The sequence below is a fragment of the Xiphophorus couchianus genome, chromosome 20 (assembly GCF_001444195.1).
Source record: "Xiphophorus couchianus chromosome 20, X_couchianus-1.0, whole genome shotgun sequence".
Taxonomy (NCBI): Eukaryota; Metazoa; Chordata; class Actinopteri; order Cyprinodontiformes; family Poeciliidae; genus Xiphophorus; species Xiphophorus couchianus.
Genome location: NC_040247.1, coordinates 29,354,330 through 29,370,583, shown reverse-complemented (window position 1 = coordinate 29,370,583; position 16,254 = coordinate 29,354,330). Strand labels below are relative to the sequence as shown.

General features: G+C 39.3%; 1 protein-coding gene across 31 annotated transcripts in view; it reads right to left on the bottom strand.

Annotated features, from left to right (window-relative positions):
• The window catches only part of nfasca (neurofascin homolog (chicken) a), a 104,020-nt gene that overhangs the window by 34,585 nt on the left and 53,181 nt on the right, over positions 1-16,254 (bottom strand). For 27 of the 31 annotated variants that reach the window (XR_003593688.1, XR_003593685.1, XR_003593687.1 and 24 more), the window contains 10 exons: positions 15,787-15,947; positions 13,008-13,025; positions 10,548-10,656; positions 7,531-7,727; positions 5,929-6,051; positions 4,623-4,793; positions 3,687-3,734; positions 1,895-2,006; positions 770-954; positions 555-686 (listed from right to left, as the gene is read on the bottom strand). Coding sequence is in view for 24 of the 31 variants with exons in the window: in XM_028003610.1 (XP_027859411.1) it covers positions 555-686; positions 770-954; positions 1,895-2,006; positions 3,687-3,734; positions 4,623-4,793; positions 5,929-6,051; positions 7,531-7,727; positions 10,548-10,656; positions 13,008-13,025; positions 15,787-15,901 (1,210 nt within the window). In the remaining 7 variants the exon portion in view is untranslated. The remainder of the gene's footprint in view (positions 1-554; positions 687-769; positions 955-1,894; positions 2,007-3,686; positions 3,735-4,622; positions 4,794-5,928; positions 6,052-7,530; positions 7,728-10,547; positions 10,657-13,007; positions 13,026-15,786; positions 15,948-16,254) is intronic. The other 4 variants (XM_028003622.1, XM_028003635.1, XM_028003618.1 and 1 more) reach the window with 3 other exon arrangements.

The window sequence follows — 16,254 nt, the reverse complement described above, 5'->3', positions numbered from 1 at the left end:
AAATAAATAAATAAAATATCTTTCTCTCATTATTGTGGAATTTTACAAATAAAAATAATTTTGATCATTCTAAGTGATTTAAAATGCGGGAAGTTTGGTCTGATTTAACTTCAGAGGATGAGGACCAAAAAAGTCTTTTCATTGGTTGTATATCGATTTTTGCTTATGTAGCACAAACCTTACTTCAAGATCTACAACTTCTCAGTAAGAAATCTTTTTTGTTATATTTTTAAGATGAGAGGTCACTGAGAACCACGTTATAACTGTAACATTGCAAGATGTCCGCCAGACATTAAATTTCCCCTGTTGATTGGGATACAGAACCCAAAGAGCTAATAATATGGGACACTTTGCTGTATCTCTTTAAACGTCTAAAATAGTGATCAGATTTGTTATGGCACTTGGAGACATCACATAAAAATGATCCCGTATAGTTAAATGTGGCTCTTCTCAAGACGGATTAAACTAATCGCTGAAAGTGCATTTGCCCCAAATTTAACAAAAACAACAAAGAGCTAAGGGTAAAACAAAACGAGTCAAAAAAGAAGCCGTACTGTTTATTGGCTCGCCGTTCATAAGCCACTGGATGTTGGGCTTAGGGTTGCCGTTGGCTCGACACACCAGGCGGCCATTTTCCTCTGGGGCCAGCACCAGGTTTGTGGGTTTGTCTAACCAGTAAGGAGCAGCTGTGGGGGCAAAAAAGGAGCCAGTTTAGCCTAATAACACAGGTTCCTTCATTTTGTTACAACAAGCACCGTCTCATCCTCACCTTTAACTTGGACATCAATGGAATGGCGTATACTGCCCAGACGGTTGTCTGCCATGCAGACATACTCCCCAGCATCCTCCTCTGACACACTGAGAATTTTCAGGGTCTTATTGAAGTTCTCAAACTTCACCTTTTGTGCTGGCAGGTCTCCCCCTCTCTTAAACCACTTTATGGAGGGAGTCGGACTGCGAGGAAAACGGGCGGAGAGAGACACGTGTAAAACTTTGACGTAATAACTCTGTTTGTTGGATTACATCTAACATAGCAAGAAGAAACAAAGTATCTCTAATCCTAACCCTAACAGATGGGTTTAAACTGTTTAGCTCTATTTCCCAAATAATCTCTATACTTCAAACATTGTCTGGACTTTGTTTATGCATTAAATCTTCAGTATGTAAATTTTCTATATTTTACAATTGACACTATGTCGTGACATTTTTTATCACAGTTTTGGTATGATAATTCGTAAAAAAAAAATGGAGCTCTTCTGCTTTCTCCCAGTGATAACTAGAAACGACCAATCAGAGCCAGGAGGAGGAGGTCTTAGTGCTGTCAATCACCACTCTGTGTGGTGCTGCTCCATGCTCTCTGCTCCGCTACAGCTAGCATACCCTTCAACAAATGCTAAGGCCAGTTAGCATGGCCACCTTATGACAGCGGATAAATGGTTTTCCTGTAACGGTAAGTAGTTTCACCACCATTGAGCAGCGAGTACGTGAGGTTAATTTACAGCGCCAAAACCCACCTCCTGGCTCTGATTGGCTGTTTTTGGTTAGGAGAATTTCTTCAAACAGAAATAGTAGCAGAGGGAGGAGATAGCTTTTTTCACATGGCGAAGGTTTTACAGTAGTAAAAAAAGCATCTTTTTTTAAAAGAAAGTTACATATTGCAGCTTTAATAGCATTGGGATTGTAGAAGTTTTTTACTATTTTTTTGTTACAAAAAGCAATAACTATCAAATGTATGTATGGGGGCGTGGGTGTGTGTGTGTTGGCGTGGGGTGTTGGGGTGTGTGTGTGTGTATGTACTGTATGTACTATGTATGTATGTATATATGTATATTTTTTAATTTCCTCTCACTTGTACTGTATTTATATGCATATGTATGCGTGTGTTTGTGCTCACAGCCCAGCAGCGATACACTCCAGCAGCAATCGCTCATCTCGTAGCACCATTTTGGAGCTCCCACTCCCTTCAGGAGACAGGAAGGACGGCGGCGTTTCTGCTACTTTGCGGCCTGAAAATGAGAGACGATGGCAGGTTGATTTGGGGACAAACACATTGATTGTCCCTGCAGAGTGAGTCGCGTCCGACCAGCAGCTGGCCATCCTCCCTCTCACGTCATCTAACAATATTATTCCGATCATTTCCTCGTGGCTGAGTTTCGCCTGAGGAAGAAGCTAACATCCTTGATCTTGTCTGACAGGAAGACATTAGAAAAGACAGATACAGCACAGAGCTCATTCATCCTCACTCTCATTGGGTTAGAAAAGCAGCACATCAAATTAGCCAAGCATTTGGAAACATATTTAATTTAATTACTAATTGGCCATTAGTGCACTGATGAAAAATGATAGTAATAATTTCCAAAAGAAAAAAGAAAAAACAACCTTGATGTTTTTGTGTTCTTTTGAATTCTAAAGTTAAAAGAAAGCATTTCTTTTTATTCTGTTTTATGGTGATTGCTCCAGTCTGTTCTCCAGATGAAACCTGAGTTATTCTTGCTACTCTGTTCCCCCAACATCTGAAACAAACCTGGTTAATCCAGGTGACATCTGAGCATCTGATTTGGTAATAGAAATATGTCTCTATTACCATAGGTCACAGGAAGTTATCCTGTGTAAGACTTGAACTCGTAATGCCCAAGTTCATCACCACAACTACGTCTAATTATTGTAAGGAATTTGCACTTAAGAAGCGAGGTGGGTAGGTTTGTAGAAAAACACATTATTCACCTGGAGGCAGAAACGTTTCTATTACAAAGAATAGAAAGTGGTCATTTACTTTACCACTCAAAGGCCATAAATTATACAGTCGATCAACAATAAAGACTGTTTTAACCTAACAGAGGCTGCATTTCCATTAACCATACAATTGCTCAATTTGAAATGAGGAAAATAAATTTGCTTAAAGGAAAGACGCCAATTTTGAAAAAACCTCAGGTTTTTCTACAAAACGTTTTAGCGCTAGTATGTGGTGGTTTTTCAGTCATGTCAAAATATATACATTTCGCAAAACTGCAAAAGAAAAACACCTTTCTCACATCACACAAGTCACATGTTACTACTGGCGAAAACGACAAAGAAGACGACAGGAAGTAGTAGGAGGATGATCCGGACAATGTGCAGCTGGCTCCACCAGAGCTCTCACAGCATCACACAGTTCATAAAAAGTTGTGTGTCATTCCAACGTGTTGAATCCATAGCTCTTCTGTAAAATCGGCGTCTACAATTTCCCCAAAACGCCACATATGTAGCCGCTCCCAAGTAGGCGGGGCTTGTTGCTCCAATACCTGAATGAGACACCAACATCTCCTCTAATGGTTGATATATGATGAGCGCTAGCGCCACGGTAACTGTTCACATCTGTCGATACTATGATTTTTAACGACTAACAAGCTTATTGACATGGGATTTTAATTTCATTTCTGTTTAGAGGAAATGCCAAAATTGCGTAATTGGGGGGGGGGTTCCACATCAGCAGAATGTAGACAGAGATTTGGGCACATTTGTAATGGAAACACAGACACAACAACCTATAGCAACAGAGCAATGGAAAGTTTAAAGAGCCTGTAGATTAAGCAGTTAGTTTAGGATAGGTTCAGCTTCGCTAAGCATAGATTAGTGAATAGACCATGTTATTGTGTAAACCGACTAGCAGGTTATTAGGAAGTAGACCACTATGATGTAAAACTCACCACCGAAGGGATCAGAGGCATTGTAAGATGTGTCATTATATGGCTCCGCTGGAAATAGCAGGCACAAACAAATGGCTGATCAGTGCAAAAACTAGTTGAACCAGGCAGTGGTACTGAATAAACCTGGAAGATTTATTGAATTTGTTGAGTGCCATATAGTACTTTATCAGTTTGAATAAGTAATATTGGTTGTTTTTCTTGTAAACCAGTTGTCTTTTATTAAAATGGCATAAATATTACTCATGTCTGGAGAAACACACAAACATATGTGTTCTTATTAGATTCATGGGAAGCACATTGAAAAACACAGATTTTTTTTTTCTTTTGACAAGTAGATGGGTTTTTTTTTTTTTATTCAACAGAAAAGCACTACCACAGTGGATTTAAACGTAGGGAGATTTTAGAAGATGATACAGGAGAATTGTATCTCTTCAAAACACTTGTAGGAAATAAAATAAATAAACACAGCATTAAGCTGCTAGCTGTCCTATCAGATTACTTCCATAGTGCCAATTTTCAAACTTACTTTATAATAAATATATAAATTTCTTATCATGTTAAGAATTTTGAGTTATCATTGTTATGATAATTTCCAACAAATTATGTTTAAAACCCGCTAAAACTGTCTATATTTCAGGATTGACAACCTTTCTTTTTTCTCCACTGTTTGTTCATTAAGCAAAAATAACAACAACAAAAAACAACAAATTTGAAAATACAGTTACCAAGTGAAGTATACTCATTAGAAGTAGGAATGTTTTTCAAGAGCAGTATTTGTGTTTGTGGGGCTGTAATTGCTGTGACACACAGTTGTACAGCTGCCTACAAAAGATGTCACAAATACTTCTTATTGTCACTTTTATCATTATCACAATAATGCCGCGAAACATCGTGATAAAACTTTGCGTCCACTGGTGTTCGCATGACGTCACTTACTGGTCTGAACTTTGAGGTTGAAGGGGTTCTTCTGCTGGATGGTGTATGTGAAGTTGAAGCGAGCGTTGCAGCTGTAGTCATTTTGAGCGTCTTGGACCAAAACATTGGAGAAATACAGGTCTCCATTCAGACCCATGGAAACCCTCCTATCCTGATGGATGGGGATCATGTCTGTGGGCCAAAGAAAGGAAAACATTAGCACTATAGGAAAGTACAAACAAAATAACTCAGCGTTGCTTTCATTTCTATCTTATTTAGTTTTCATGATTCCATAGATGTGCTATATTAAATTGATGTGGGAGCTTTTAATTAAGATGTTTGTGTCATATCTTTCAATCAAACATTGGAAAGGTTATTGTATCCTAAAGATTTTCCTGAGTGGAAAATAAAATCAGTACAATAAATAGAAATAGATATAAATATAGATATAAACATGCATATGCCAGAGATCCACACAAAAAAATCCGTTGGTTTTGAGTCCGGGTAGATTATTGTAACCCCAATCGGGTGAGCAACTGATTGAAAGCTCAAAAACCTGATCCGATTAGAGAATGTACTTTCTACGAGAGCTATCAGGTCACAACACTCTTCTGTACAGATGCTGTCACTGCAGAAAGAAGATTCAAAGTTAGCTAGTTTCAATGTCAGTGAGGTCTTTGAGAGTAAAATCTGAATCTGTTTGTTTTTTGGGGCCAGGGTAAAGGTAAGGGTACAGAGGCAACTGATTTTTTGTTAGTAATATGTTAATTATGCTGGTTTGATCTGTGGATTTAAATGGGGATAAACAGACTTTCCAATGAGATGTTTTACTTAGTTTTCTTTTTGTCAAGAGACATTATTAGAAAGAAAAAATAATCTACCAAAAAAAAAATATATATATCTTTTCTATTTTGCTTCATTTCTTTGGTGGTGACTGGCCACTTAGTCATAATGAGGATGTTAAGTTTTAAATAACTGAATTCTCTCTTTTCACTGTTTGGCATAAGCAAATCTGTTTTTATTGTTCCACACATATATGTTAAGAAATATCACAGCATCAGCTGCTTGGAAAAGTGAACAACAAAAAAAAGAAAGATAAAAAGTGTCAATAAAAACAAATCACTTTCAAGACCCTCAGCGTTTTCCTCTTGCTTTCCTGATTGGGCTAAAACAAGCCTAAATATGCTGAAGCTTGCACACATTTCTCTTTGTGTGATGAGAGTGAAGAGGAAAAACAACAGATACTTCATTTCTTTAAAAAAAACCAAAACAAGTATGCTCTTCTTCTAATGAGGAAATAGCAAGTCTATGAGGAAGGTTTGCTCACTGCTGTCCATCCAGAATATCAATGGAGGAGGCAGGCCAGGTGGTGGGTTGCAGGGTAGGACCAGAGGGGAGCCTTCAGTCACCGGCACCGGGGCCAGCACTTCCTTAGGCCATAACGGGGCCTCTGAAAGACAAAGGGCGACAGACTCAGAATTCATTTTATTGTCATTGTGAACAAAAGAAAGCACAATAGAATTTAAAAAAGAACTCTCGAAGGTACGTCAAATAATTTAAAATAATAATGCATAAGTATGTCTCAATAACTATAAAGATATAGTAGAAACACACAGAAACAACTGGAATGTTAAAGAAAAATAAATAAATAGAAAATGTCCCTCTGTGTAGTCTCACTCGCCCCTGTACCATTTTCTCTCTCTCTCTCTCTCTCCTCCTCAGCTTGCCTTCTGCTCTCTCCCCTCAAACCTGCAGCCTGTTTCTAATCATCCATCTGTCTCTGTGGTCCCTGGTTCCTGTCATTTTTTTTGTTCTCCTCTGGCTCCCTGTGCTCCTTTTGATTTTTGGAAGTTTGTTCCTGTCTTCTTTTTTTCACTTCATGTCATTTTTCACTATCATCCCTGCTCCCAGCTCCAGTGTGCATTTTGGTCCAGCCATAAACTCACAAGTCATTACAGATATAGATTCATTTATTACGCAGAGTGGAATATTTTGAGCTCTTGTTTTTTTGTCACTTTGATGATTCTGGCATAGAGATCATGAAAACCGAGAGTCTCCGAAAATTCGAATATCAGAAGGGATCAACAAAAAAGGACATTTTTAATAGAAATGTCATTTTTCCTGTTCATTTCTATGCCCTCAGTAATTGGTTGGGCTCCTTTTGCATGAATCACTGCATCAATGTGCACCAGTTTGGTCGCTCTTCTTCCTCCTTACAATGCTCCACAGATTCTCTGTGGGGTTCTGGTCAGGACAGTTCGCTGGCCAGTCAATCACAGTCACCACAGTTACTCAAGCAGCTATTTTGGGCCGAGTCCTGCTGGAAAATGAAATCAGCATCTCCATAATGTCCATAAAACCTGTCAGCAGAAGAAGCTATGACGTGCTCGAAAAACATCCTAGCAAATGGCTGTGTTTACCGACAGCACTCCAAATCTGGGTTCTTTCTTGTGGTGGTGTTGAAAAATGCACAGAATTATGTTAAAAATTATGAGTGTTTACATGTTTAAACTATACAAAAAACACTCAAAGTGTCACTAAATAATCTTGATGTGGACTGAAGAGAAGATGCTCTCTGGATGCCATCAGGGGCCAAATTCAAGGCTGTCAGTAGAAGAGAATCGTACTTTCATGGCGCTGACAGGAAGTCCCCGAGGCAGATCACAATCAGAGATTCAAACGAAATTCAAAACAATTGTTATCGTGAATATGATATATGGTGAAGATCCTGGAATTACATATAGCAAGCAGCGTAATGACAAGATCTGGTCAGTTTGAAAAGCACAGGCGTAGTCTACATCGACACTGACGTTGAAAAATAAAACAAACTTTAAATCGTTTAGATGTTGCTTAGATGTATTTTATAGGTTTTTTCAACAAAATGCTCTCAGTAAACACGTACTTAAAACAATTAAAAAAACGTTCTTACTGGAGACGCGGAGCAGTATTTTGTTGGACAGGGCCACACCGAGCTCATTTGTGGCGAAACACTGGTACTCTCCCTCGTAGTCCTCTGGTCGTCCTCCGCTACGGAATCCTACCTCCAGGGTTCCTGAGCGTTTTCTCATAGTCACTCTGGGGTCTTTGCCAATGTTGAACAACCTCCCACTCCTCCTCCATGAGAACCTGAGGAACATTCGGGGAATTAAACGTTACATTTCCAACATTTAAACTGCATAAGAAGAAACAACGTATGCCGAGCAAACAACAGACAATGTCTTCTACACAGCAACAGAACGGAGCATCACACAACTTAACCCAAATTCTTAATCTAGGAATGATGAGTTCTAGTTGTACTCCAGTGTCATAGCTGTCAACTAAAACTGGAAATATTTGTAAAACTTGAAACGCTCTTTGCCTTTCCTCACAGTGTTTGACACAAGAACCGGAACAAGAAGTGATGGGAAGTTAAGAGGCTATAAAGGATTCTCCAGTCAGAAGTTAAATTATACTTTTATAAGACGTTAGGCCTGTTAAAATAATCAAAGACTTCTCTAATTTCCAAGGTAAAAAACAAACAAACAAAAAGACTGTTAAAGTTATGGTAGTTAATGTAGTTTAGCTGCAGGGAATTACATGATGAGTGGCCATATATTCAAATGCAAAATCTTTCACCTGGATTTTGCATCCAGGTGTTCTGGAAGTTCTGCTTCCACCAGGAACTTCCAAATTATTTTTATATTTCTAAAGAACAGTGGATTTTTTTTCAGAAATAACTTCAGTAATCAATCATCCAATCAATCAATCAGGTTTATTTGTATAGAATAGTTCAGCAACAAAGCAGTTGAGAAAACCAGTAAATATTACATTTTGCCAAGTCGCTTCCTTTCACATCAAATGTTGGTCAGTGTTTCATTCATAAACAGCTCTGACCAGGTGGGTTTTCAGTCTTGATTTAATGGAACTCAGTGTTTCAGCTGTTTTGCAGTTTTCTGGAAGTTTGTTCCAGATTTGTGGTGCATAGATGCTGAAAGCTGCTTCTCCATGTTTGGTTCTGATTCTGCTGGATGCAGAGCAGAACCAGAACCAGAAGACCTGAGAGGTCTGGAAGGTTGATACAGCAACAGCAGATCTTTAATGTATTCTGGCTCTAAGCCATTCAGTGATTTATAAACTAACAACAGTATTTTAGAGTTTATTCTCTGAGCTACAGGGAACCAGTGGAAGGACTGTAGAACTGGTGTGATGTGCTCTAATTTCCTGGTTTTAGTCAGAACACCAGCAGCATTCTAGATAATCTGCAGCTGGAGATTGATGTTTTAGGCAGACCTGTGAATACGCTGTTGCAGTAATCGATGTGACTAAAGATAAACATATGGATGAGTTTCTCTAGATTTGGGATATTAGACCTTTAATCCTGGAAATGTTCTTCAGGTGATAGAAGGTTGACTTTGTAACTGTCTTTATGTGGCTCTGAAGGTTCAGGTCAGAGTCCATCACCACACCCAGATTTCAGGTCTAATAATTAAAGCTGTGTGCTCACTCTAGATCCTTCCTCTTTAGGTCCAAAGATAATAACTAGAGTTTTGTAAAAACACAGGTTAAGATTAAATGGGCCATGAGAAAAGAGCCAACATCTAGATCAAAGACACCCCTTTAAACCAGTGGAACCAAGTTTTCTGTGCTGTGTGTTTTCAGTGACAGAGTGGTGACAACTGAGTGAGTCAGTAAGGTCTTTTGGTGACAATTTTATAAGCATGAATGGTCAACTGAGTGCATTATGGGAGTACAATGCTCTTCCTGTGAAAAGAAGAGCCAGTTTGTGAACAGAGCAGCGAACAGTGTCTGTGTGCATGTGGCAATGGAAAGTCCCCACAAAGACAGCCACGCAAACCATGTGGAATGTGTGTCTTACGTAAAGCTGAACTGTATCCAGACAAACAATGTCCCACTGTCCTGAGTGGTCCTTGCCATGATGATGTAACGGAGTGTGTGTCCAACGCTCTGACAGGCTGGACGTTTCAGTGTGTATGTTGAGTGGCACTAAGACTAGATTTGGAAACTGGACTAACAACAACTAAAACTCTACATTGCTCTAATGGCTCCTCTGGCTCATGTTAATATAATTATTGCTAGATAATTGTCACATCATTTACTCCTGAGGTCCACTGATGGGGATCGCTTCATGAAAATGTATCTCAAAATATTATTTGCAGAAAATATATCTAAACACAACTATGGACTTTCTCAGAATGGACTATAGTTATTAAATTATCTGAATGCAAAAAAATTAAATAATAACAAAACCCGAACTGCAATAACTTCAGTCAGAGATGATTGTGTTGGTTGTGGATGATTTTTCATTTGAACTTTAACCATTTCTGGAAAAACATAAGAAGGAAAGAAACAAAGCAAACAAACAAACTGCAGTTTTGCAGTTTGTGCTAGTGTGTGAGAGTTAGGGACCACAACCACGTGTTGCCAGCTAAAATCTGTGAATACCTGAGATCCCCCATAAATACCATTATTACTGTCCGTTTTAATAACTCAAACACTGAATATCTCTGAAGATGGAGCAATAAACACAGTGTAAACTGTCTTAGCACGACCACAGGAGCTAGCATCCATCATCTCCGCTTTTAGGGCAACAGCCAATCAGTAACAAGAAAAAAGAAAGGTTCTCCTGGATTGGCTGCTTTGCAAATGCCAGCAAATAGAATATCAGGTTGCATTGTGCCCATTTATTTCATCTTCCAAAGCTGAAATAAAGCTTAAGACAGAAAACTATTTCAGCAGGTGAAGCCATTTCTATACAGGCTAGCAAAATAAGCATAAATTATTCACTTCTACTGAACAAGTACTCTGCTGGACTCCCTGTGTCGTTTGGAAAGGGAAGTTTAATTTCCCTGTTTGATCTCCAATGAGGGAGCCGAATCAGAGTGTGTGTGTGCGGGCGTGGGGGTGCGTGTGTGTGTTGCGAGGGCTCTGTGAGTGTTCACTGCTTACGTTGGCACTGGGTTGCCCTTGGCTTCACACTCTATGATGATGGTGTTATCTCTGGGGTCGACGATGTAGTCCTTCACTGACTGTTTGATTATGGTGGGGGGCTGCTTCACTGTGGGACGTCCAGACACAAAGCTTATACATACACAATACAGGTAGACACACTCAGGTACACACACTGCTCTAATATCTACATTAACCCCAAACCACAAACAGCATTAAATCCATTATTATTAAGTATTACAAAGTCATTAAATGAGCTATGCCGGAGAAGGAGGAGGAGATATTTTTCCCCACAATAGAAATAGATTTAGAAAACATAAAGAGGACATCACTTTGGACCAGTTTGTAGGCTTTTATACTCTGAAGCAGCAACCTTTAACCCCAGAGCCATTTTTTACCTTTAATCCATCTGCAAATAATCAGTTTAGAACCACAAAAGCTACATGAAACAAAGTAGATTATTTTAACTATATCTGCTACAGGAAGTGTGCCTTGATTTTTAAATGAGAAGGGGGAAAAATATATATATATGTGATTTTAAAGTAAAATAAAATTTTAAAAATCATCAACTTTTACATAAAGGTAATGAATTTCTTCAACAAAATGTCAAATTTATCAAAATTACATCAAAGTAGCAACCAAAAGACAAAAAAATTACATTATAGAAAATAATATTCCTTAGACCATTATTACAATTCCTTGTAGGAAATGCTATAAATATGCTCCATGAAACAAATGCTAAAGCTAGCAATGTTTACTAAAGTCATATTTTAAAACACTAATTCTTTAGCGTTTCTTTGACCAAATTTATTGAGACCAACATGAGGCTCCGGAGCCGCAGGTTGAGAAACCTCAACTTCAGAGCAAAAACAGGAAGAGAGGACAAAATAACTAAAAGGGTAAGAGAATCTCCTGAATCAGGTTACACCAGATGTTAAAGAGAATTTCACATCTGGCCCAGCATATTTGCTTCCCAGCTGTACGCCAGTCTTTTCTTTTTTTCTTCTTTCTGCATCTCCATTACGTTAGAAGCATTTGAAAGAAAATAGCATGCATGACTTCAGCCAGCATTTAAAATGTTTAAGCCTGAAACCCCCACAAAAGCCCTAAAACATTAAAGCTGATGAACATCTATAATTCACTGAAAACCTGCGATCCACTCCAACGGTATAGTCAAAGCCAGGCCTTACATGGCGGTAAACATACTCTGGTCGTGGGGACGAGGCGTCGACTTCAATTGTTTTCCAGCTCTTTTATTCTTCCTTGCCATTTTTGTAATGAAATGTAACGTCCACATGAATCAGTTCATAGTAGGGGTGCACTGAAACATGAGCGGTGTAGTTTTTTATAAAAGGAGCAGCAACTCCTTCAATCCTAAAAAGTCTACAAACGTCGATAGTTCCGATATGATCCTTTGGATTTTATATTGTCAATTAGACAGACATTATATGCTTCTTGGTAAAACAGATATTAACTTGTTTCACTGAAGTTAGCGTCTGATTCAAAGCTTTCAGTTTTGCCAGAAAGTAAGAGAAATAGCTCTTTATTCCACTGGTGAATCTGAACGCCATCTTCAGTGCTCTAAAAACATGGTCTATTTGTACAATTCAAAGTTAAAGAAAGGTAATAAAAAGTAACAGCAGACATTGGATAATGTCATCAGTGAATGAATGTAACACAGTGATCTGAGCTCTGACTTCAAAGACTAATGGAAACAACCATTGAAGTAAAGGCTGGTTCAGACTAGACCATCATGGAGCAGCTTGGGGGGAAAATATAAATTCTGGAACCAGATTCTGCCACACTTAGTCACAACAGATTAAATGTGATTGTATGAATGCCAGAACAATGGAGAATGTAAATAGTTTCCCCCTTTTTCTTTGTGGGGTTCCAACCTTAACTGGGAGAGTTATTCAAAGTGCTTCACATTTACAGACTGCCTGGTGTGGTTCATGCAGGAGCCCTAATCAGCTGAGCAGCAAAAGGTTACAGTTGGATCTCACTGGCTCGACAGTATAAGGCGCTCAGTAGCTATGGCTACATATGATTGCCATGCAAATTTAGAGCAAACTTTATAAATTTCGCAAAAACAGAAAAAAAGAAAAACGAATTAGGCATGTTTCCATCTACTGGTGTGGAGTGGATCAACCAGGCTACATAAAGCATCATTACGACCGATGTCGATGTTACGCATGGCTGTAATAAAGTTAAGTGCTCGCTACGTCAGAACTTATTCTGAAAATATGGTTCCACCTCCCCTTTAGCGCATTAACGCATTAATGACTTAGCAGCTGAGTTGATCTGGAAAAATCCACTCAGCCGAGTCTACAACCTTTATTGTCATTTCTTAGTTTTGTAGTTTTCATCAACCTTTCCAGATGTGCCATCATGGCAGATGTGAGCTATGCTAACTGCGGGGGGAAGAGGTGCAGAAGGAATGACATGCTAAGAAACACTTACAGTCTTGCTGGATCTTTGCTGTTAGTCCGGTGTGAAACAGAAGCAGAAAGAGAGAAAGATGTGATGGGGAGGTTAATATTAATAAAGACATTAATTGTGCCATGTTAAAACTGGAGGATACAGGTTTTGGAGAGCTCCCAGCTCATCCATGCTATCTGTTTCTGGCAGGTCACAAGCTGCTAGTTAAACTGAGTTAATATTACTCATCAACATGTTCAGTCAGGAGTTAAACTGAAAGTTATTAGTATACTAATAACTAGTAATAACTATACTATTTATATGCTTTAGCATAATGCAGGCAATAATCAATGACAATATCAAGCAATTCAAATATGTACGCTTCATCTCCTTCTGCTCATCTCTTTAAAAGTATCTACGTGAAATATGGCTGATATTCCGACTTAATTGGAGGAAGCGGCACAAATCAAGAAAATGTGGCAAGTTGGAGCTGAGAGAGAGTTCAACCACCTGAAACCACCTACTATAACATAGTTAGGTTATATAGTATATGATCTATGTGACAGAAGAAATGTGACATTTGGACTGCAAAAGAAGCCGAGGACACTCACCTGGAAGAGGATTCCATACCAGTGGAGTTTCAAACCACAAGCAGTTTCAAACAGAGAAAACACACACACACACACACACGCACACACACACACACACACACACACACTTTGTTAGAGCGTTCAGAAAAAGAAATTTACTAACACAATGTCTGTCCGTTGAACTGAAAGAAAAGAATATGAAACTGAGGGAGAGAACAACAGATTTAAAAGATCCACATAAAAAGGCCTTTATGTATGCACAACCATAACTATACAATGTACAGTCTTAGCGCACTTCTACCTAAAGTAGGACAAAATGACAGAGCACCAAATAATGATTTAGTGATGTGTGATGATTTAGTGATATTGGTTTGGTGTTAATTCTTTGTTTTAATAACTTCTATTTTCATCAGTGTTTCTGTTTTACTCTGCAATAACGGCTGCTAATGACGACGCGACTGCTTATTGTTAGTCATCAGTGTGAGTAACGTGTCCCTGTTTATAGAAGGTGTTTATCTCTGCTGTCGCCGCATGCTTGGTTAGATGCGCCTCGTTTCGTTAGGCGGTGTGGTACAGGTCAGCGCGGTTTGGTCAGATGTTTTATGGTGACTTCAGGAGAGCGTTTCCTCCGTCAGTTGGAGGAAACCCAACCCTAACGTTCCATCATACGACGAATGTGATGCATTATCATTAGCACATTTCGTGCTCGCTAGCAGTTTTCCTGTCCTTCAATCAATGGACTGTGATGTGTGACCCCAGTATCTCCACCCTTACTGTACCCGTGTCATTGTCCTTCACAGATCGACAACTGAAGGGGTCCAGGAGCGGCGAGGTTCGAGTCTGACGCATGGGCCGCTTTCACATTAGAAAGAAACAAAATAGCGCACCAAAACACACCCACCTGGTCCTCACTGCTCTGTGGAAATGAGGTATTACAGGCATTGAGGGAAAGTCAGTGACTGTGCAGTTTGCTGTGTTTCCTTTATTTGATCATTTCTTAATTTAATCCGTCTTAATTTAATCAATGGAACTGGACTGGTCCACGTAACAATCTGGATTGAGTTGGACTGTGCTTAACTCGTTTAGAATGCCACTCATCTAGTTTTCCTCTAAGGGGTGGACGTGCCAGTATGTCGACAGAACCTAATAGCCTAGGGTTCAAAGGTCAGGCACAAAAGAATATCAGAGTGAGATGAGAAGAGGGATGGAGCAGTTCACAGCTGACAGAGGTTAGAGGTCAATGCAAGTCTGCCCATGTGTGTCCATGTGTGTAAAGATGCATAAGCCAGGTGTGTTTAAGGCCCTGACAGAACCAGATACAGAAACAAAAAAAGGCAGTCTTGCTTTTCCCCCTTGGCCTTTTTTATTTACTGCTCTGGGTTTCACAGAGGTAGACAGGTGTTGCAGCCAATGTATCTGTAGTTTCAGGCAGTATGTTTAATTATGATAAAATGAATTATGAATATTGGACTCATATGAAGACTGATAATGTTTTAATTTAAAACAAAAGAGTCCTTACACTATTATCCACAGATATGAGGTGATCTGTTCTGATCACAATCTGAATGAATGAGATTCTATCTACAGCAGAGGTCTCAAACTCCAGTCCTCAAGGGCCGCAGTCCTGCAGCTTTTAGATGTGCCTCTGCTGCACCACCTGAATAGAATAATTAGGTCATTAAGGCTCTGGAGAACTGATCTACACAAGGAGGAGGTAATTAAGCCATTTCATTCCAGCGTTTTGTACCTGTGGCACATCTAAAAACTGTAGGACAGCGGACCTTGAGGACTGGAGTTTGACACTTGTGGTCTACAGCATCACAAGTTTTCCTGTCATATGGTATTTGTAATACCATATGACAGTATGGTTTTACAATATAGTAATACCATACTGTAATACTAATATAATATATTTACTTATTGGGTCATATCATGTATTTTATAATGACATATAGAGGCATCATTATTGAAGGGGTTTTGCAGAAACCATGATGGGTTCAGGAACCCACAGTCTGGCTGCGTAAAGAGAAAACATTGCTTTCTGTTCTCTGCCTCTCTGTTCCGGCTCTAGCTGTCTCTTGTGAAATGTGATTCACTTCTAAAAACAAAAAAACATCTGGCTTGTTTTCGTGTCAGAGTTGATAAAAAAAATACGAATCAGTATGTTTTCATGTAAATAATTTTTTGTAATTGGGCTGTGTTTACACTTTTCTGTCTGTTGAGTGACTTACGATCTAGAGGAACTTCGATGGCTGCCGCTTCTTGCCACAGCAGCAGTAATGACAGCAACGTCAGGGCTGCATGCCCAACCTTTCCCAACATTTCTCTCCCTCCAACTGCCCGCATGCAATCCTGCCTTCTGCTGATTGGTCAGACGGTTCCTCTGACAGCTCTGGAGTGGGGACACAAATGCAAATTTTTTAAGAAAGATTAAGATAGCACAGCAGAGCAAACTACAGTATTATATATAGGTCATGGAGAGGTGAGCGTGCAACTGTCTTTCAGGTCTGGCCTACATTCGCAGCTCAGTTGCTCTGTGGCTCTCCAGAGAAAAGTGCTTAGAAAACAGGAGAGGAGAGGATGAGCTGCTACGAACGGGATCAAGCCGCATTCCCAGGAAGAGACGAGGCAGGATGAACATGTTTATGTATCCAAATATATATCAGCAGGGCTGTCAAAGGTATTGTGGATTCTTAGAA